Below are 21,565 nucleotides of genomic sequence, written 5' to 3'. Positions count from 1 at the left end.
GGAACCAGTCCATTTGGGAGGCCCCAGAGAGCCCAGAGTGGGCAGCAGGAGCTCAGACCCAGGCACTTCGGGTACTCTTTGCCCAGGAGGGGCCTAGGGCACACAAGGCTCCCTCTCTGGGATGCGGGTGCCCAGGGACCTGCAGGCCACCTCCAGGGGCAGGTCCTGGTCCCACCGAGAGCTGAGATGTGCCCTGTGCTGCTTCTCTGGCAGGCAGCGCCCCTTGGAACCGTAAAGGGAAGTTGCTGGGAGCACAGTCAAGTTCAGAGTTGGATGAGGGAGCCCAGGATGTGTGTGTCCTCTCAGAATCAGCGTTAGGGGCTGTGCTGTGAGGATGGGAGGAGGGACTGCCCAGCAGTGCTCCCGCTGTGCCTCAGCAACTCACAAGCAGATGAAAACCTCCTGGTTCAGCGCTTGGCGCACACAAAGGCCTGGCCGCCTCCCCAACCCTGGAGTCCCCAAGGAGCCTGGAGAACCTCCCGAGGCCCAAGCATCCTGGGGCCTTGGTCCTAGCCCTGGTGACACCCTCAAGGCCCCAGCGTCCATAGTGTGCGGCCCTCGCCACTCCTGGCGGCACAGGCAGCTAAGGAGGGGCCCATCTCACAGGTCCTTGAGTGGGGAGGGTGTGGCTCACCCAGGAGACCTGAGGTGGCCCTCAGTGGCCGTGCTCCCGTGGGGCCTCGCACAGTCCACCTGCCCCCAGACCGTGCAGCCTAGTGGCCAGCAAAGTGACCAGACAGTGGGCAAAGAGCTTCCACTGTGCCCAAGGCCCCACAGCACCCAGCCCGGAGCACCGCGGCCACCACATCCTCAGCTTCCTCCTCAGTCTGCACAGCTGCCTCGAAGCCCCTGTCACTGTTTCCATCAGATGGGATGAACCGAGGCTTTGGGAAGTTACAGCCTCGCCAGCCCGTGATCGGGGCCACTAATCAGCGGTGCGTGGTTCCTGGCTCTCTAATCAGCACCGGCCTGGCCTGGCTGAGGGTGGTGATTACCCTCATCCACCAGGCGTTCCCTCCCGGGGTGAGTGATGTGGGTGCAGTGGCGGGACTGTGGCTCCTGATCAAAGCCAGACGCTCAGACCTGGACATGGGAGAACGCTTCAGGAGCACATGCAGCCTGTGCACATGTGTACACATACATGTTCAGAGCATGTCAGACAACCAGAGCCCGCTGGGCCGTGGCCACAAGAGCATGGCCATAGCCCCTCTGTGGGGGCTGAAGGGCAGGTGGCCTGCAGCCTCTGGGTGGGGCTGGCTGCCATCGTCCCCTAGAGCAGATGATTTGCTGATTAAAAATCAAAGCATTGAAGCCATAATTCCTACTCTCAAACAGATCAAAGAGGAAATCCAAAGCCAAAACTCTTCAGCGAATTTATTAAACGAAACCCGGCCCAGCCATGTGTCTCGACACCCCAGCCCCTGGTCTTCTTACGATGCCACGAGACGCGTTTCTGGGCTGCGCTGGCTGCGACCCTCCCCCGTTCACACTGCAGTCTCCTGTTTCCTGTTGCAGGCTTCGGGTACCTGACGAAGCAGCTGATGGGCCTGGCTGGCGGCCGGATTGTCCTGGCCCTCGAGGGAGGCCACGACCTGACCGCCATTTGCGATGCCTCCGAAGCATGTGTTTCTGCCTTGCTGGGAAATGAGGTACGAAGACCCCAGAGACCCCACGGGATGCTCCACACTGACAGGCTCAGGATTGCGGCCCGGCTGCCCGAGAGCCCCAGAGCGTGAAAGCCAGTGGGTCTCTGACCACATGGATGCTTGCAGCTCTGCCTTGCACCTGCCCCCCACCCCTGCGTAGCTCTAAATGTGGCAGAACTGTGATGATGGCTGGAAGAGGTGCAGGGGGCAGGACTGGAAGGAGCCCTTTTGTCGTGAGAAGATGGCTCAGGGTCCTCTGCGGTACGGCTGCACCCTTTCAGTTCAGGGTCCCTCTCTCCATTAAGTGGAGCACACTGTGACCAGAGGTTTTCTTTTTCTTTCTCTCTTCATTTCCTCTGTGGACAGTCAGCTTCTCTAGGGAATCCTCATGTGGCCCCGAGGCAGGCTGAGGCTCTTCTGCCCAGCAGGCATGTCTGCTGCTCTGAGCCCCCAGGGACATGGCTCCCTGCTGTGTCCCTACCAGCACCACTGGAGGGAGTCAGAGACGCTGTGGTCTGTACAGCCAGGCCTCCGAAGCCTGGGCAGAGAAAAAGAACATTCCAAGGGCTCGGGGTGAGAGCGCCATCTGCAGCATTCCATTCCAGCGGGACGCTGGGGCCCGGGCCTCCCTGCTCCCAACATGGCCTCCACCAGGTGTGGGCCAGTGAGATGGGGGGAGGAGGCGGTGCCACAGCTACCGATGTCATATCCACCTCCAGGAGTGTCTGAAGTGTGTGACACAAAGTGGAGGGGTACCTTTCATTCTGAGTTTCCCACACCTGCTCTTCCTGAGCCTCTGAACCCGTCCACAGGCTTTTGGGTGTGAGTCCACATCCCCAAGACACTACTCAGTCGGTGGCTTCCCCACGCGGAGCTCTGCCTGGCTGCCTGCGCTGGGTGTCCAGTGCAGGTCCTGAGAACAGACAGCTGGCGCCTGGGGGACTCGAGGGCCATGTGGCGGGATCACTTGACCACAGGAAGTGGAGGGCAGGGCAGTGCCTGAGGCTCCAGCACACCAGATGCAGAGGCCTTGCCAGCAGGCAGGGTGGGAGTCTGCCTCCTGTGCCCTCTGGGACTGCCCTCCCCAGCCCGGCAGTCCTGAGGACAGTCTCAGCAGAGTCGGGGTGACAGGGCACTTAGTGGGGGTGTCCTGGTGCTCAGCGGTTTGCAGGAAACCTGCATTTTCACCCCCATTTGATGCTCAGCCCCCACTCTGGGGGGCTTCTCTAGAAGCAGCATCCTGATTTTCAGCTCAAGGAAAAGGCAGCACTCTACCATCCGACCTCACCTGTCTTTATAAAAAATTCTTCCCGGTCCCTTATGTTTGGGGAACCAGTGGGGCAGCAGCTCAGATGCCCTCAGGTCAGTGCTGGCTTTTGCCTGCCCGTGGGTGCTCCAGACCGAGGTGCTGGTCCCAGGCCCTCTGTTCATCAGATGGGCAGTCACACACTCACAGGTGCCCTGCACGCCCCTGGGCTCTGGTGTCTGATGGCTCCTACTGACAGGCTCTCTGGCCTAGCATTGTGGGGCAGACAGAGGGGCGGCAGGGACTTCAGCCATCCCAGTACACTGTGCAAGCCTCCCCCGATGGAAAGCTGGCCCTGCTCGCTCCAGGACGGTCCAGGTATCGTGCGACTAAGGGCAGCGCCCAGAGGCACTCAAGGTCACGAGCGTGGGGAAATGTCGGGCCACACAGGAGGCCACGGACCCCTGTAGTTAAGCATGGCGCTCCCGGGGTCTGGTGTGCAGGCATCTTTCGCATTGTTCTGGAAAATGCAGAGGGAGGGTCCGCTCTTTGGCCCGCTGTCTGTGAGTGGCTTCAGCATGCGCAGTGGGCCTCGAGGTGGCCAGCACACAGGGTGCCTTGCAGAGGACGCCTCCTGCACATACATGGGTGTGGGTGCTGGAATTCTTGTTGTGAGCGTTAGAACAAAAGGGTGTCTTCTTCCCAGTGCGAACCCCATTATGAGAGGAACCCCACTGGTCACAGCCAGTTCCCACCTCCACCATCTCTGCCGTCTGTCCCTGGGAAGCAGGCTGCTTTCCAAACAGTTGGTAACTCGCTGCTAACTGGGTACTGCTTTAGCCGAGGAAGCCACGCGTTCCTCACCTGGGTCTGCTGGTGAGAGCAGGCTCTTATTGTGAGCAGTCAAGACCCCCACCTTCCTAGGGCCCCAGGCCGCCGCAGCACCAGAACCTTCCTCCCCTTCTGTTGAGGCCGATGTGAGGGGCAGCATCAGAGACGGCAGAGGCGGGACCTGGGGCTGCAGGTCCTGCCTCCAGCCAGGGGCACCCCAGTCAGGGGTCTCCCCCTGCACCAGAAGTGGGAGCAGCACATGGCATCCTCCGGGCCCCTCCCCACCCCCTCAGCAGCCTGCGCCGGAAGTGGGAGCGGCACAGGGCATCCTCCAGGACCCTCCCCACCCCATGAGCAGGCCTGCTGCCATGGCTTTCCCAGAAAGGCCAGCACTGTAATCCTAAATTTTGAAAGATTCACTCTGAGACAAACCTGCTTTATTTTCCAGGAAAGGTCTCATTCAGACACAGGCCTGAAGGCCAAGCATACCAGCAATATCTCCAGGTGACACAAACTGCCCAGCACAGCAAGGGGGGCTTCTCCAGGCCAGGGAAGCCAGGGCGGTGCGCGTCAGCTGTGTGTTCCTCCAGCCCTTGCCATTAGAGGGAGAGGAACAACTTCCTGAGAACCTGCAAGGCTCCGTCTCTCTGCAGTGACTCCTGATCTAAGGGCCGTGGGTGAGGCCTGCAGATTATCGGTGGGGCTCAGTGCCTTGCCCCGGTGACCATGTGCAGCCGCCGAGGGAGGCCCAGGACTGGCAGCGCTGAGCCTCGGCTCACCCAAAGGCTGCCATGGGGCCTTGACCCAGACTTGGGAAGCCAGGGAGCTGGCAGTCAGTCAGGGAAGTGAGCATTGGCCAGCGGTCTCCCAGACAGGAGGGAGGTTCAGTGGCTTGAGGAAGTAGAGGACGCCAAGAGCAGGGTGACCCTGGGGGTCAGTGAGAGCCCAGAGGTGCAGGCACCTCACGGGAGGACAGTTGGGCTCTCGCAGAGGGTGTGGGGGAGGCTGGGCTGGCCAAGCCAAGAGCACGAGGCAGAAGGGGAAAGGGGAGAGAGGGACGCATGGCCAGGCCTGACGTGGTCTGTTGGGCCCTACTAGAACCCCTGGATCTTCTGAGGGGTGGGTGCATACATCCCCTAGCACACCTCTGCCGACAGCTGACAGTGCTGCCTTAAAGACTGCAGGGCTGGCCGGGTGCGGTGGCTCACGCCTGTAATCCTAGCATTTTGGGAGGCTGAGGCGGGCGGATCACGAGGTCAGGAGATCGAGTCCATCCTGGCCAACATGGTGAAACCCCGTCTCTACTAAAAATACAAAAAAAAAAAAATTAGCCAGGCGTGGTGGCGGGCGCCTGTAGTCCCAGCTACTTGGGAGGCTGAGGCGGGAGAATGATGTGAACCCGGGAGGCGGAGCTTGCAGTGAGCTGAGATCACGCCACTGCACTCCAGCCTGGGCGACAGAGCGAGACTCCGTCTCAAAAAAAAAAAAAAAGACTGCAGGGCCACGGCCCGGCTTGAGAGGATGGGGGATGGGAATGGTGCCATGACCCACTACAGAGCAAGACCCCTGGGTGCGTGACCCTGGTATAGCAGACCTGGAGTATGCGAGACCCCACGTGTGCCAAGCCCCAAGGGCACAAGACTTAGCCGGAGGAGTGACAGCAGGCGATGGCCGAGGTCAGGGCCTTGAAGGGGGGGGTCAGGACCTTGCATCGCCAAGGGGAGCCCCTTGGGACCTGCAGCCTGGGCCATCGCAGGGGCCTGTGCCAGCCAGAGGGGTGCCGAGAGGGGACATGGGCAGTGGCTGCAGGTACCAGGACATGCCCTGCCTTCTCCTGGCCATCTTTGCTGGTCAGGGATGGTGTTCATGTTAACATAAATCACAAGTAGATCGAAGATCCAGGTGGCATCCCTGCAGCGGGCGAGCTGGCCAGCGACAGGCTGGATAAAAGACCAGGCTGCTGTTCAAAACGTCCAAAGCACTTTACAGGCCCTTTCTTCACATCAAACAGTCTTTTCCCCCTTTTAACTGACGTATATATTCTACCATCCCGAAGCCTTATGGTTCTTCTGGCTAGTTATTTTAAATAGCAATAGGGAACTTTGCTTTCAGCCATGGCCTGTTCTTGCTTCCTGATTCGTGTTTGCTCTTCTAACAAGAAACTGTTCTTTTACTTAAACACATCAAAAAGCAGGAAGCACTAGTTTTATCAAGGTCTCTTTAAAAGTCTCTTTAATGCATAAGAGTTGGCCTGGGCCCTGCCCCTCTGCCCGGCGGCCTTTGATGAAGGTTGATATACAGTGTGCCGGGCAATCTGGCACACACAGGCGGGGCCGCCAGCTGTGACGGCAGTGGCCTGCGGGGCCCCTGCTGCAAGAAGTGGCTGAGTTATAGGGTGTGCAGGACAGGAAGTGCAGAGGGGCCTTGGCATCCCCGCTCGCTATCAGAGTGACCCCTCTGTCTTCAGCGTGTAGGTCTGGAGGCTGGTGCTGTTCCCAGCAACCATTTTATTTAATAGTTTCCATGTTCAGTTGTCTGCAACTGCCAGTGACCATGGACAGTGAAAAGTTCCCTACGAGTGTTGCATGTTGCAGTGTAGACGGGCCGTTGAGTCGTGTGGGCGCAGCACCGAGTCGGGCCTCCAGCCAACTTCCATCAAAGACCCTGCACCAGACGGCCACGGGGATCTGTGGCCCAGGCCCGTGCCCCCGGGAGGTTAGGAAAGGACTATCTCTCCTGTCTGAGACCATGCCCAAGGCAGATTTTTGCTTGGGCCAATTTTCTACTTTAGTCATGGGGCATTTCAGGGTTAAAATGCCACCATCTCATTTAACCCACTCCAGGATCCGTGGAAGACATTCATGGAGCAGGAGGGTGGTGTCGTGTGGAAAAGGTTTTCCCCCAGGAGTTTAGCTTATTAGTTATGTCCTGATGCTTTGTGAAAGGTGTGGACGTGAAGCAGCTCTAACAAAGTAACGAAAACCAAGTGCGTGTGAGGGACTGAGTTGGATTAACCTGAGAGCTGGCTGCCTGCTTCCAGTCACTCTTCCTCTCACACTCACACCCCACGTGGGCACCCTCTTGTACACACACACCACACATATGCACACACAGGCACCACAGTCTCACATGCACACACACCACATGCGCATCCTTGCACATGCACACCACACATGCACACACACGCACACCCTCTCATGCACGCACACATCACACATGCACACCCACACATGCACACCCACACAAGCACCACTCACATGCACACACACCACACGCACTCCCTCTCGTGCACACACCACACATGCACACCCAGGCACCAGTCACATGTGCACACACCCCACGTGCATCCTCACACATGTGCACACCACATATGCACACCCACACAAGCACCAGTCACACATGCACACACACTACACGCACACCCTCTTGTGCACACACACACCTCATGCACACCCACAGGCACCACAGTCTCATGCACACACCACACGTGCATCCTCGCACACATGCACACACTTGCACACCCACAGAAGCACCACAGTCACACATGCACACGCACCACACACGCACACCCTCTCACACACCACATATATGCACACCCACACAGGTACCAGTCTCATGCACACACAACACCCTCATGCACAATGCACGCCTACAGAAGCACCAGTTACACATGCACACACCACACACGCACACCCTCTCGTGCACACACACACACCACACATACACACACCCACACAGGCACCAGTCACACGTGCACACACCACACACCCTCTCGTGCATGCACACACCACACACATGCACACCCACACAGGTACCACAGTCTCACACATCACATGCACCACACACACATGCCCTCTTGTGCATGCACACAGCACACATATGCACACCCAAACACCACAGTCTCACACATCTGCACATGCATACACTCGTAAATGCACCAGTCCCACACGTGCACACACACTACACGCAGTCTCACATATGCACACACACCACACACATGCACTCTCACACATACCCCACAAGCACATGCTGTCACCCACATTCATACACATGAATGCTCACACACACCACACACTCCCACACTCAGTCACATTCCCCCCCTCAGTCACACTCCCCCCCAAGCCAACAGTGAATGTTTTATCTGTGTGCAGCGGCTTGTGGTGCACACAGGATCCACGTCATGTGTCCGGCTTGCTCCTCTTTCCATCCGGGCTGCCAAAGCCTTCCTGGCTGACTTTCAGCAAGACAGAGCCCAGCCTCGTGGCCTTCAGAGTTGAAGGAGCTGTGGCCACACGCAGCGGGGCCGTCCCTCTGGGCCCCGTTACCTGGGTGTTGGGATATAAGGGCCATCTCAGCGCTCCCCCTTCCCTGGGGCCCCCCTCTGTAAAGGAGCCTGCGTGTATCCCTCATGGGCCCGGGCCGGGGCAGGTGTGGGCTGCTCCGGGTTTGCTTGTGACAGACAGTTATGCTGAACTTCCGGGCAAGTCCCCAATACACCTAGGTGGCCGTGTCTCCGGTAAACGTCCAGGAGGGGAAGTGGCGGGCCCAGGATGTGTTTGTTCACCTTTAGGAGATAACATCAAGCGGCTCTTTAAGGGTTAAAACTGTCTTCGGCAGTGGCGTGACCAGACCTCAGCAGCATTTGGCATTGTTGCCCTTGACCTTTGCCAGCCGGACGGGGGTAAAACTGGCCCCTCTGCAGGGCTCCAGGGTCCCTTCCTCATGACCACCATGGCTGAGCAGCCCCGCATCTGCCTGTTGGCCACCTGGGCTTTCCCTCCTTGTGAAGTTCATGTCTTCTGCCCGTTTTTCTATTGGATTGTCTTTTCCCTATTTGTTCTTAGTGGGGTGAATTAGACAGATGGACAGAGGGAAGGAAGGAGAGCGCGGTGGTGTGAAGCAGGCTCTCCACACGTTGCCGACCAGCTTGTCTGAGTCCAGGGAGACAGAACACCCACACACACGTTCTGTGCAGCGGATTTAGTACCTACAGACAGGCAGCAGGGGACGGCAGAAGCCCAGGGCACCGTGAGCCAGTCCCCCAGGGCTCGGAAAATGCCCCAGTGGATGGAGTCCCGTCTGCACACTCCTTTAGGAAACAGCTTGTCCTGAATTTTGTACCCCGAGTGCCGTGTGACACACTGAGCTGAAGCACTGAAGGGTGCCGTTTCCACCGGTGGAGGACTGGGACAGAGCCAGGCTGGCCGGCCCATGTCCTTCACACCTCAGGCTGTGTTGCCCAGCACAGTCCACGGTCACTCTCGAGAACTACGAGTGTGAGGGACCTGAGTGGATCCAAGGCCCCCCAGAGAACTGTGCTCCAGGCTGGTGGGTGGGTCCAAGGCCCCCCGGAGAACTGTCCTGCAGGCTGGTGCGTGGGTCCAAGGCCCCCAGGAGAACTGTGCTCCAGGCTGGTGGGTGGTAGCTGGGTCCGTAGGAGTGTTCTCCCTGTCCTCTGGAGGAGTGGAGGTAGGATCAGAATAATCTGTTCCTTGACTGGGAGGACTCTTCTAGGCCGCAGGTTTACTTTGGGTGAAAATTCTAAATTACAGATTCAGTGACTTTAATGGTTATAGGTCTATTTAAGTTTCCTATTCCTTCTTAATTTTGAGAAGTTACATTTTACCAGAAATGTCTCCATTTCAACCAAAATTTCTTCAGATTTCTTGGCAAGAGTTAAGCGTCCCCAGTTTCCTGCCTTTTACGTCTCTGCTCTGCCTGTAGCCAGGGCCCCCTTTCATCCCTGGGGTCGTCCCTGTGTACCCCCCGAACTTGAGTTTCCTCCATCAGTCCTGCCGGAGCTTGTCAGTTTAATCAAGCACTTCCGAGAATCCATTTTCAACTGCAGCATCCTTATTTCTTTTCAGAATTTGTCTGCTTTTCCATCTATTTTCTTTCCTTCTTGCTTTAGGACCACTGTGTTCTCTTGCTAACTTCTTACATTGGATATTTACTTTTAGTCTTTCCTGATACGTGCAGTTAGGGCTGTGAATGGCTGCAGCGTGGCATCCAGCCACATCTCACATCGTGATCGGTAGCACTTTTCATTACTTTTAATTCTCAGCATTTCCTGATGTCTGTTATGATTTCTTCTCTGAGCTGTGAGTTGGTTGGTGTGTTTTCTAATTTCCAAACATACGGACTCATTGGTTCTCTTTTTGCTATCAATTTCCAGCAAATTGCACTGTGGTAAGAAAAGGAAGTGTGGTTGGCATTTATTTTTTTGTGGAGACTTGCTTTACGGGCCAGTGCGTGGTCAGCCTGCAGAGACCTTCCACATGTGTTTGGGATAATGTGTCTTCTACGTCTGTTTCACGGAGTTCTGTTTGTGTTCATTAAACAGAGCTTGCTAATTGTATTGTTCGCGTTTTGGTTTTCCTGACCGACGATTGTCTGCTGGATCTGAGAAAGACGTGGCAAAGTCTCCCACGATGGTGGGGCACGTATTCTTGTCTTGTTTCCATTGCACCCATTTTTACTTAGACATTTTAAAGCTGCTTTACTAAATATAGACATTTGACATCATTATGCCCTTTCGTGATGAATTGAAGTTTTATCACAGTAACCTGTATATCCGGTAACGGCCTTCCCCTTACATCTTTTGTGCCAGATATTGGAGCTGTGACCCCAGCTGCCTTTTGGCCAGGTTTGCCTGCCTAGTGTCAGTTTTCCTGTGTGACTTTTAGCCTTCCCCTGAAGTTTCAGATGTGTCTCCTATAAACAGCAAAAGCCTGGGCAATATATCACATCTCACCTGTCCTGTCCAGTGGCCCGTGCTTTAAGTGGAAACGTGGGTTGTTTGCTGTTAGTCTCCCTTTTTTCAGATGCCTTCTTAGCATCTTATTTTACTCTTTGTTCGTCCCCATTTTCTGTGGCTCTTTCCTTTTTCTCTTTTCTCGCCTTCTCTTGCGGTAATTGAGGGTTTCCTGCATTCCATTTGTTCCCTCTACTGAGTCCAAAGATATGCAACCTATTTTCTTGTTTTTCATTCGTCATCTTTAACAACTGGAGCATGTATTGTCAGCACAGTCAGCATCCTCATTCCCGCCTCCATGCAAACCAAAGCCCAGACTGGGCCAGCCCCATTTAGGGTGCCAGGGTGCCAGAGTACACACAGAGCACCCAGGTGGATGTCCTTCCACTGCAAAACTTGTTGATCAGACATTGAAATTTAACCAGAGCCGTGAATGGTTTTGTTTTTCTTTTACTAAATCTGGCAGCCCTAGCCTCAGTGCCCCATCCCAGGTTATATCACTGATTGGTGTTTCATTTCCTTCTTTGTTTGATTTCACTGATAAGACACCGTTATTATTGCTCTGTGTCATCCCTGTTCATCCAGGCTCTCCTGCACTTATGTCATTTTCTTGGCTCGTCATTCCTCCTCATTTCTCACACTGTCTTCTAGGATTATTTTCATACTGCCTTAAGTGTAATACATGCACTAGACTGTCCCTTGGGAAAACACTCGTGTGGTCAACTTCCCCAGCTCGTGTTTGTGAGGGGGAAGGTCTTTATCTCACCCTTGTTCTTAGAGGATAGTCTCACTGGATAAACAATTCTGGGTTGACAAGGATTTGCTCTTGACACATTGAAGATCGTAAGCCACTGTCCGCTTGCCTCCATTGCTGTTAAGGAGCTGGTGTGTGGCTAATGGCTACCTCTTTGAGGATTCTGTTTTCTCTAGCAGCTTTTAGAATTTTCTTTTTGTTTTTGATGTTCTGCAGTTTTACTCTGATGTACCTAGGTGTGCATTCCTGGGTTTTTTTGCCCCCGGCTTGGGTCTCAGATATTCCACGTCAGGTTCATAAATCTCTGGTTGTTTCATCATACAGAAGTGTCATTTATTTTTAATACATACTCAGTATATTTACTTTTTATAACTGATAATTTCAGTAACTGCGATCTTTAAGGATCTAATCAACATTCTTAATAAACTTTTAGTTTTTGGGTAGTCTAAGATTTACAGAAACATTGTAGAGATCTGTACAAGTTCCTCATATCCCCCTCAGAAAACGTCTTCTACTGTGAACATCTTACTTCGATATGAGTCATTTGTCACAACTTAGAAACCAACGCTGGTCCAAGACTATTAACTCCAGAGTGTATTCGGATGTCACCAGCTTTACCACAACTGTCCTTTCTCTATTTTAGGGTCCCGTCCAGGATCACACATCGCATTTAGTCATTTCGTGTCTTTTGTCTCAGTCTTTCATGGTTTTTCAAGGAACATTGGCCGGAGATTTTGCAGACTGCCCTTCAGTTCGTGTTTGAGTTTCTTCTCCTGGTCTGTGCTTTAGGGAGGAAGATCACAGAATCCAAATGCCATTTGCTTGTCAGCTGTGCCGTCAACACGGCTCACTGACCTTGATCATTTGCTGAGAGTGATGTTTGCGAGGTCCTTCCACCATCGGGTTACACTTTTACCGCCTTTCCAAATGTATTCTCTGGAAGAAAGTCACATTCAGCACAGTGCACACTCAGGGGGACAGAGTTGGGAGGCCTTAAGCTCCACCTCCGGAAGAGGGGAGTAGATACGTGCGTTATTTGAAATGCTCAAGGATTTGTCTCTGCTCCCCTGTGTGTGTATTTAGTTATTTATTCGTATCCCGGTGAACTCCTGGTTATCTGTCTTACACTTTGGATCATGCTTCAATACCACGGTGTTGATTTTGCTGCTCAGCTGGTTCCTGCTGTGGCCGTGGGGCACCTTTCAGACTGGCCCTGCATGTCCTGTGATGGCCCCGCCCCTTGACCCTCAGGCACGTCCTGATTTCCCAGCTCCACGAGGCGCTCCAGGCTCTCCTTGTATTTTCCCTGCGCCAGCCTTGGACCGAGCTGTTCTCCGAGGAGCCCGCTTCCCTTCACTGGAGAATGGGATTGGGAACCTCGCTCATCCCTCCTGACCCAGGCTCGTGCTGGCTCGCTTCCCTGTTGTTTGGGGTTTTTGTGTTTGGAAACTCACGCTTCCTGGAAGTTAACCGGCTGTGCTCATTGGAAGCCTGCTGTGGGATGTATGCCTCCAAAGAGGCCCTGCAGTGGTTTCTGTCTGGCACCCTGGCCTGGCGGAGCTGCCACTGTCGATAGTAGCTGTCCACTCACAGTGTCTAGAACCAGGTGGATTCTCAGGGTCACTTTGTCTTTCCACCTCTACCCAGAAGCCAGAGTTAAAACCCAAATGCTCCTTCCCATGGCCTCTGTGGGACAAGTTGTTGTGTGTCTGTCCTCGCCCACCCATCCTGTCCTGACAGTGGTCTTTCCAGCCCCAGTCTGCACAGCCCAAGGCTGGCTCCAGGACACCTGGGGACATGGGTGTTCTGGCCTCCTGGCTCAGGTCCAGCTTTGTTCCAGACCCAGCAGGTTTCGCCTGGTTTTGTGGGCTCTTCCGGTTATTTAAAGGTTCTTGAACTGTTGTATTTCTATATTTTTATAATCTTTTTCAATCAACCTTTTTTTTTTTTTTGAGACAGGGTCTCACTCTGTTGCCCGGGCTGGAGTGCAGTGGCACAATCTCGGCTCACTGCAGCCTCCGCCTCCTGGATTCAAGTGATTCTCATGCCTCAGCCTCCCGAGTAGCTGGGACTACAGGTGCCCACCACCATACCTGGCTAAGTTTTGTATTTTTAGTAGAGACAGAGTTTCACCACGTTGCCCAGGCTGGTCTGGAACTCCTGACCTCAAGTGATCCACCCGCCTCGGCCTCCCAAAGTACTGGGATTACAGGCATGAGCCACTGCGCCCGGCCAGTCAACCATTTTTAATTGTTGTGTTGCAAATGCTTTGCCCTGTTGCCCTGTCATTGACTTGTAAACTTCTTCTCTGCTTTTATCTGCTGCTAGTACTTAGGGAAAAACTCGGTGTGAAGGATTCCCTCTGAGAGATCTGACTTCTTCCATTTCATCTCCCCCGACCCCACCTTCCACTGCCCTGGAAGAAAACCAAGATCAGGGGATATTCAGACATTCTTATTTATTAATAAAAGACAAGGGAAAGCAAAGTGATGAAGTAAGCATCACTCCCCTTCATGGAACCCTGTGGCATCGATGGCAGATACCAAGCTCACGTGCTGGTGCCAGCCGACTACTAGGGACCGTCTTTCTTCCTGCTGCTTGTAGGAACCCACAAATATAACTTATAGTGTCCTAACAAAAATCCACTTTTACAAAAAATTTATATAATAAATACCACGGCACATTTGGCTTTTTACAGTTATTTTTTTCTACTCTGTGGGCAAATGCACCCCACAAGGGACTCTGTGCTCAGAAAACAGTTGCAGTCTCGGAACACCCCATCTAATGCACATGTGGATTATATTGGCAGTCTTTATATTCTTATGTATTTTCTTCCAGCTTGATCCTCTCCCAGAAAAGGTTTTACAGCAAAGACCCAATGCAAACGCTGTCCGCTCCATGGAGAAAGTCATGGAGATCCACAGTAAGTTGCCTGGCTGGGTGCTCACAGGGGACACGCCCCTGGGGGTGGGACTGCACCACACCCCATCCCTCTCCCCCTATACCCCCAGCTCCTCTCCATCCCACTGCCGGCTGCTTCCCCAGGCCTGTAGCAGAAGGCCTTGCTTTCAGCTGCATTTCTTGAGCTGGTAGAGACTCACGTTTAACCCCGACTGGATTTCCCCCGGCCTGCTAGGATGGTTCCATCAGCCCATTTTGTAGGTCTAGAGAATCAAGGCCCAGACAGTCTCAGTGTAAAGTCACTTGCTCTAGGTCCCCAGCTAGCAGCGGGGGCCATGGCTGTGAGCCTGTACCCTGGGGACTCCGGCCTCTTCCCTGGACCAGAGAAGCCCATGTCCTGAGCTCAAAGAACCCTTGGCCCTGTAGAGAGGCAGGGTGTAGGCCCTCCGCGTTCTGGCACCGACCCTCAAGCAGCAGGTCCTGGGTGCAAGGGCGTGGCACGCAGCCTATCTCAGAGGCACCTCCCACACCCTGTCGTTGTCGCAAGCCCAGCTTGTCTTGCCTTTGAGATGACCCAGATGGTTGAGACTGTCCACACAAGCAGGGATAGTCCAGAGCTCGGCTGCCCGTTTCCCTGTGTGGGGGAGTCCTGGCCTCAGAGCCCTGAAGCTGACCCTGGGCCAGGCCCAGCCCTAACCCTCCACATAACCCGCCCTTGCGCCTGATGCAGTACCCCTCCACCCCCAGCCTCTGTGAGGGCCCAAGCAGAAGACCCCTCAGCCCCAGCGACAATCCCTCGGCTCACCTGCTGCCAGAGATAGGAAGGCTCAACCCAGCAGGCTGGCAGCCCCTACTCCTGGCCACCCAGGGCAGAAAGGGGCCTGTGGGCGTGGAAAGCCAGGTGCACAGGAGCCTCCATCCGCAGTCCTAGGTGGGCCTGCTCCTGGAGGGGCTCCAGCCACTCACGATGGGGAAACATTCCCAGAGATTCTGGGTCTTTGTGAGTTTGTAGCCACGCAGTGTTCTGCTTCATGTCTCTTCAAAGGCGGGTGCTTTTAAAACCATAAGGGATCAATCCGGTTTGAGGCTCAGGGTCCTGCAGGACCTTCCCGGGCCACAGTGCATCCTGCTAAGTTGTAGTCACTGAGCGCCTTTCCTCACCCCACCACCCCAGGCAAGTACTGGCGCTGCCTGCAGCGCGCAACCTCCACAGTGGGGCGTTCTCTGATCGAGGCTCAGACTTGCGAGAACGAAGAAGCCGAGACGGTCACTGCCATGGCCTCGCTGTCCGTGGGCGTGAAGCCTGCCGAAAAGAGGTGAGCACCTGCCCTGCCGCCCACCTGCCCTGCCGCCCGCCTGCAGGCTCACCCAGCCCCACTGTGCCCACTGACACACTATTCAGGGTCAGAACCTTTATGGCACGTGCCATGCCCAACAGACTAGAGACAGGCCAGCGTGGCCCCCTCCTTCCAGTGCCAAAGCCCCTCAGGGACGCGTGAGGAGCGTTAGATCCTGAACAGATGGACCCGGGGCCACTGGGCCTGGGCTAGGCTGGCGGGTGGCGCAGCGCACAGCCTTTAACCCACGTTCTGTTCTCTCCTCTCTGTGGTGCACCTGCCCCACGCCCCTGTCTCTTTCTCTTGCGGGATCCACAGACCAGACGAGGAGCCCATGGAAGAGGAGCCGCCCCTGTAGCACTCCCTCGAAGCTGCTGTTCTCTTGTCTGTCTGTCTCTGTCTTGAAGCTCAGCCAAGAAACTTTCCCGTGTCACGCCTGCGTCCCACCGTGGGGCCCTCGGAGCACCCAGGGACACCCGGCGTGCGACAGCCACGGGAAGCCTTTCCGCCGCCCAGGCCCACAGGTCTCGAGATGCACATGCACGCCTGGGCGTGGCAGCCTCACGGAACACGGGACAGACGCCGGCGACGCGCAGACACACGGACATGCGGAAGCCAAGCACACTCTGGCGGGTCCCGCGAGGGACGCCGTGGAAGAAAGAAGCCTGTGGCAACAGGCGGCCGAGCTGCCGAATTCAGTTGACACGAGGCACAGAAAACAAATATCAAAGATCTAATAATACAAAACAAACTTGATTAAAACTGGTGCTTAAAGTTTGATTATTACCCACAACTCCACAGTCTCTGTGTAAACCACTCGACTCATCTTGTAGCTTATTTTTTTTTTAAAGAGGACGTTTTCTACGGCTGTGGCCTGCCTCTGTGAACCATAGCGGTGTGTGGTGGGGGGTCTGCACCCGGGTGGGGGACAGAGTGACCTTTAAAGAAAACAAAACTGGACAGAAACAGGAATGTGAGCCTGGGGGAGCTGGCTTGAGTTTCTCAAAAGCCATCGGAAGATGCGAGTTTGTGCCTTTTTTTTATTGCTCTGGTGGATTTTTGTGGCTGGGTTTTCTGAAGTCTGAGGAACAATGCCTTAAGAAAAAACAAACAGCAGGAATCGGTGGGACAGTTTCCTGTGGCCAGCCGAGCCTGGCAGTGCTGGCACCGCGAGCTGGCCTGACGCCTCAAGCACGGGCACCAGCCATCATCTCCGGGGCCAGGGGCTGCAGCCCGGCGGTCCCTGTTTTGCTTTATTGCTGTTTAAGAAAAATGGAGGTAGTTCCAAAAAAGTGGCAAATCCCGTTGGAGGTTTTGAAGTCCAACAAATTTTAAACGAATCCAAAGTGTTCTCACACGTCACGTAACGATTGAGCATCTCCATCTGGTCGTGAAGCATGTGGTAGGCACAGTTGCAGTGTTACGATCGGAATGCTTTTTATTAAAAGCAAGTAGCATGAAGTATTGCTTAAATTTTAGGTATAAATAAATATATATATGTATAATATATATTCCAATGTATTCCAAGCTAAGAAACTTGATTCTTATGAAATCTTGATAAAATATTTATAATGCATTTATAGAAAAAGTATATATATATATATATATAAAATGAATGCAGATTGCAAAGGTCCCTGCAAACGGATGGCTTGTGAATTTGCTCTCAAGGTGCTTATGGAAAGGGATCCTGATTGAAATTCATGTTTTCTCAAGCTCCAGATTGGCTAGATTTCAGATCGCCAACACATTCGCCACTGGGCAACTACCCTACAAGTTTGTACTTTGATTTTAATTATTTTCTAACAGAACCCCTCCCGTCTCCAAGCCTTCATGCACATATGTACCTAATGAGTTTTTATAGCAAAGAATATAAATTTGCTGTTGATTTTTGTATGAATTTTTTCACAAAAAGATCCTGAATAAGCATTGTTTTATGAATTTTACATTTTTCCTCACCATTTAGCAATTTTCTGAATGGTAATAATGTCTAAATCTTTTTCCTTTCTGAATTCTTGCTTGTACATTTTTTTTTTACCTTTCAAAGGTTTTTAATTATTTTTGTTTTTATTTTTGTACGATGAGTTTTCTGCAGCGTACGGAATTGTTGCTGTCAGAGTTTATTTTCAGAAAGTGAGAGGAGGGACTGTAGGTCTTTTTGGAGTGACACCGATTGTGTCTTTCCTGGTCTGTCCTAGGAGCTGTATAAAGAAGCCCAGGGGCTCTTTTTGACCTTCAACACTAGTAGTATTACGAGGGGAGGTGTATTTTTCCCCTCCGTGGCAAGGGCAGGGAGGGTCGCTTAGGATGCCCGGCCACCCTGGGAGGCTCGCCAGATGCCGGGGGCAGTCAGCGTTAATGAAACTCATGTTTAAACTTCTCTGACCACATTGTCAGGATAGAATTCTAACTAACTTCAGTTTTCCAAAGACCTTTTGAGCATGTCAGCAATGCATGGGGCACACGTGGGGCTCTTTACCCACGGGTTTTTCCACTGCAGCCACATGGCCAGCCCTGGATTTTGGAGCCTGTGGCTGCAAGGAACCCAGGGACCCTTGTTGCCTGGTGAACCTGCAGGGAGGGTATGATTTCCTGACCAGGACAGCCAGTCTTTACTCTTTTTCTCTTCAACAGTAACTGACAGTCACGTTTTACTGGTAACTTATTTTCCAGCACATGAAACCACCAGTTTCATTCCAAAGTGTATTGGGTTCAGACTTGTGGGCAGAAGTTCAGACACACCGTGCTCAGGAGGGACCCAGAGCCGAGTTTTGGAGTCTGGTAAAGTTTACAGGGTAGCTTCTGAAATTAACTCAAACTTTTGACCAAATGAGTGCAGATTCTTGGATTCACTTGGTCACTGGGCTGCTGATGGTCAGCTCTGAGACAGTGGTTTGAGAGCAGGCAGAACGGTCTTAGGACTTGTTTGACTTTCCCCTCCCTAGTGGCCACTCTTTGCTCTGAAGCCCAGATTGGCAAGAGGAGCTGGTCCGTTCCCCATTCATGGCACAGAGCGGTGGCAGGGCCCAGCTAGCTGGCTCTTCTGGCCTCCTTGGCCTCATTCTCTGCACAGTCCTCTGGGGATCCTGCCACCTGCCCTCTTACCCCGCCATGGCTTATGGGGAGGAATGCATCATCTCACTTTTTTTTTTTAAGCAGATGATGGGATAACATGGACTGCTCAGTGGCCAGGTTATCACTGGGGGGACTTAATTCTAATCTCATTCAAATGGAGACACCCTCTGCAAAGGCCTGGCACGGGGAGGCACCTTTCATCTGTCAGCTCACTCCAGCTTCACAAATGTGCTGAGAGCATTACTGTGTAGCCTTTTCTTTGAAGACACACCCGGCCCTTCTCCACAGCAAGTGTCCAGGGCAGATGGCAGAGGATCTGCCTCGGCATCTGCAGGCGGGACCACGTCAGAGAGGGTTTCTTCGTGTGTTCTCCCTGTGGGTCCTTGGACCTTTAGCCTTTTTCTTCCTTTGCAAAGGCCTTGGGGGCACTGGCTGGGAGTCAGCAAGCGAGCACTTTATATCCCTTTGAGGGAAACCCCGATGACGCCACTGGGCCTCTTGGCGTCTGCCCTGCCCTCGCGGCTTCCCGCCATGCCGCAGCGTGCCCACGTGCCCATGCCCCACCAGCAGGCGGCTGTCCCAGAGGCTGTGGCCCGCTGGGACCGGCCGCCCCTCCCCAGCATCCCAGGGCTCTGGTTCTGGAGGGCCACTTTGTCAAGGTGTTTCCGTTTTTCTTTACTTCTTTTGAAAATCTGTTTGCAAGGGGAAGGACCATTTCATAATTGGTCTGACACAAAAGCAAGTTTGATTTTTGCAGCACTAGCAATGGACTTTGTTGTTTTTCTTTTTGATCAGAACATTCCTTCTTTACTGGTCACAGCCATGTGCTCATTCCATTCTTCTTTTTGTAGACTTTGGGCCCACGTGTTTTATGGGCATTGATACATATATAAATATATAGATATAAATATATATGAATATATTTTTTTAAGTTTCCTACACCTGGAGGTTGCATGGACTGTACGACCGGCATGTCTTTATATTGTATACAGATTTTGCACGCCAAACTCGGCAGCTTTGGGGAAGAAGAAAAATGCCTTTCTGTTCCCCTCTCATGACATTTGCAGATACAAAAGATGGAAATTTTTCTGTAAAACAAAACCTTGAAGGAGAGGAGGGGGGGAAGTTTGCGTCTTATTGAACTTATTCTTAAGAAATTGTACTTTTTATTGTAAGAAAAATAAAAAGGACTACTTAAACATTTGTCATATTAAGAAAAAAAGTTTATCTAGCACTTGTGACATACCAATAATAGAGTTTATTGTATTTATGTGGAAACAGTGTTTTAGGGAAACTACTCAGAATTCACAGTGAACTGCCTGTCTCTCTTGAGTTGATTTGGAGGAATTTTGTTTTGTTTTGTTTTGTTTGTTTCCTTTTATCTCCTTCCACGGGCCAGGCGAGCGCCACCCGCCCTCACTGGCCTTGTGACGGTTTATTCTGATTGAGAACTGGGAGGACTCGAAAGAGTCCCCTTTTCCGCACAGCTGTGTTGACTTTTTAATTACTTTTAGGTGATGTATGGCTAAGATTTCACTTTAAGCAGTCGTGAACTGTGCGAGCACTGTGGTTTAAAATTATACTTTGCATCGAAAGGAAACCATTTCTTCATTGTAACGAAGCTGAGCTTGTTCTTAGCTCGGCCTCACTTTGTCTCTGGCATTGATTAAAAGTCTCCTATTGAAAGAAAAAGCAAGCGAACAGTTTTTGTTTGTTTGGTTTTTTTGCTGTGTGTGTTCCATAGTGGAGGCGCTGTATTTTCCTTGATAAGAATGACAAACATATATAATCTATCTATCTATCTGTCTATCTATAAAGGGGGCTTGAACCTTACTCACCCAAGAGCTTCTTACGGAATGCGGTAGAAAACCAAGTTGTAACGACACTGTAACCTGCCTGATGCCTGTTCGCGCCCGGCGTGAGCTGCGCACTGGCCGTGGCCACCATTCACCTCTGTAATTTAATCCGTTTCTCTTGGATTGTCTGGACGTGCCCGATGGTTCTTTCTTTTGCTCAGTGGAGTTGGAGGTTTTGTGTTTGGTTTTCTCATTCTTGTCTTGTTTTGTGTGAGTGGATTTTCACTGACCAATGATATCCTCTTCTGATGGTCAACTTCTTTCCACTTCACTGGAGTCCAGTATTCTGTACCACATCACGCAACGTGTTATCTTGTGGTGTAAATAAAGACTGCGTTACTTGCCCTCCCAGCTCTGGTTTCTGCCCGTGCACTCTCTTCCTCATTGGCTCTCGCATGTCTGGGACCCTGTGGGCCGAATGGGCAGTGCCCTGGGTCCCATCCGGATGGTTGCATGGGAATCACTGGACCCCATGGGGATGGCCCCTAGACCCAGACAAGCAGCAGACCCGTCCCCTCTGCCTGCATAATCAGGTCCCATAGGAGTGTCTTCATTTTAAATGTCCGGTAATTTAAATCTTTACATTATCTTCTCCCCCAAAACACCTACCAAGCTATAGTGAGCTGGAAATAATCTTGGAGAGAACAAGGCCAAAGAGAGAGGCCCAGGGCCCAGGCTTAGCCACCTGCCCGCAGCCGCGCAAACACACCTCTGAGACTGGAGTCCAAACACCAGCCACAGCCCCTGACCCTCAGCAGCGCCCCTTCCCAGGCTCCCGCATCCGTGACTAATCAGTTGGGTGTGGGGCAGCGTAAACACCAGGCCACCTTGGCCCACCTTAGGACAACTCAAGGCCTGCTGGCTTCCCAGAAGGTGCCTGAGCCCCTCCCTAAGCTGACTGCCTTCCCTCCTCCCCTGTCACAGCTGCCAACCCAAGGACACCTTAACCACCTTGCACACTGAAGCCCACCCAGTCTGCTTCCCAGAAACCCAGCCCATGGCACCCAGGTTGCCCTTGAGCCCCCAAAAGAGGCCTCTGGAGCAGAGGGCCCTGCTGGCCGCCAGGCACGGCCCTGTGGCAAGAGGGGTTCAGTCAGCCCCACTATAAGAAGAGGTACTTGGAGCCTGAAGCCACTGAGGCTGGAGTGGTTTTGTTATTGTTACTGAT

General features: G+C 53.0%; 1 protein-coding gene across 29 annotated transcripts in view; it reads left to right on the top strand.

The window, feature by feature from the left end:
- Nucleotides 1-20,748, top strand: part of HDAC4 (histone deacetylase 4) — a 353,093-nt gene extending 332,345 nt beyond the window's left edge. For all 29 annotated transcript variants that reach the window (XM_055291146.2, XM_063645833.1, XM_055291150.2 and 26 more), the window contains 4 exons: nucleotides 1,516-1,649; nucleotides 14,070-14,154; nucleotides 15,307-15,448; nucleotides 15,788-20,748. In XM_055291146.2, the coding sequence (XP_055147121.1) occupies nucleotides 1,516-1,649; nucleotides 14,070-14,154; nucleotides 15,307-15,448; nucleotides 15,788-15,827 (401 nt within the window). In that variant the 3' untranslated portion in view covers nucleotides 15,828-20,748. The remainder of the gene's footprint in view (nucleotides 1-1,515; nucleotides 1,650-14,069; nucleotides 14,155-15,306; nucleotides 15,449-15,787) is intronic.
- The last annotated feature ends 817 nt before the right edge of the window (nucleotides 20,749-21,565 follow it).

Source organism: Symphalangus syndactylus, chromosome 8, assembly GCF_028878055.3.
Source record: "Symphalangus syndactylus isolate Jambi chromosome 8, NHGRI_mSymSyn1-v2.1_pri, whole genome shotgun sequence".
Taxonomy (NCBI): Eukaryota; Metazoa; Chordata; class Mammalia; order Primates; family Hylobatidae; genus Symphalangus; species Symphalangus syndactylus.
Note: the sequence above shows the minus strand (reverse complement) of the source record. Positions and strands in the feature narration are given on the sequence as shown.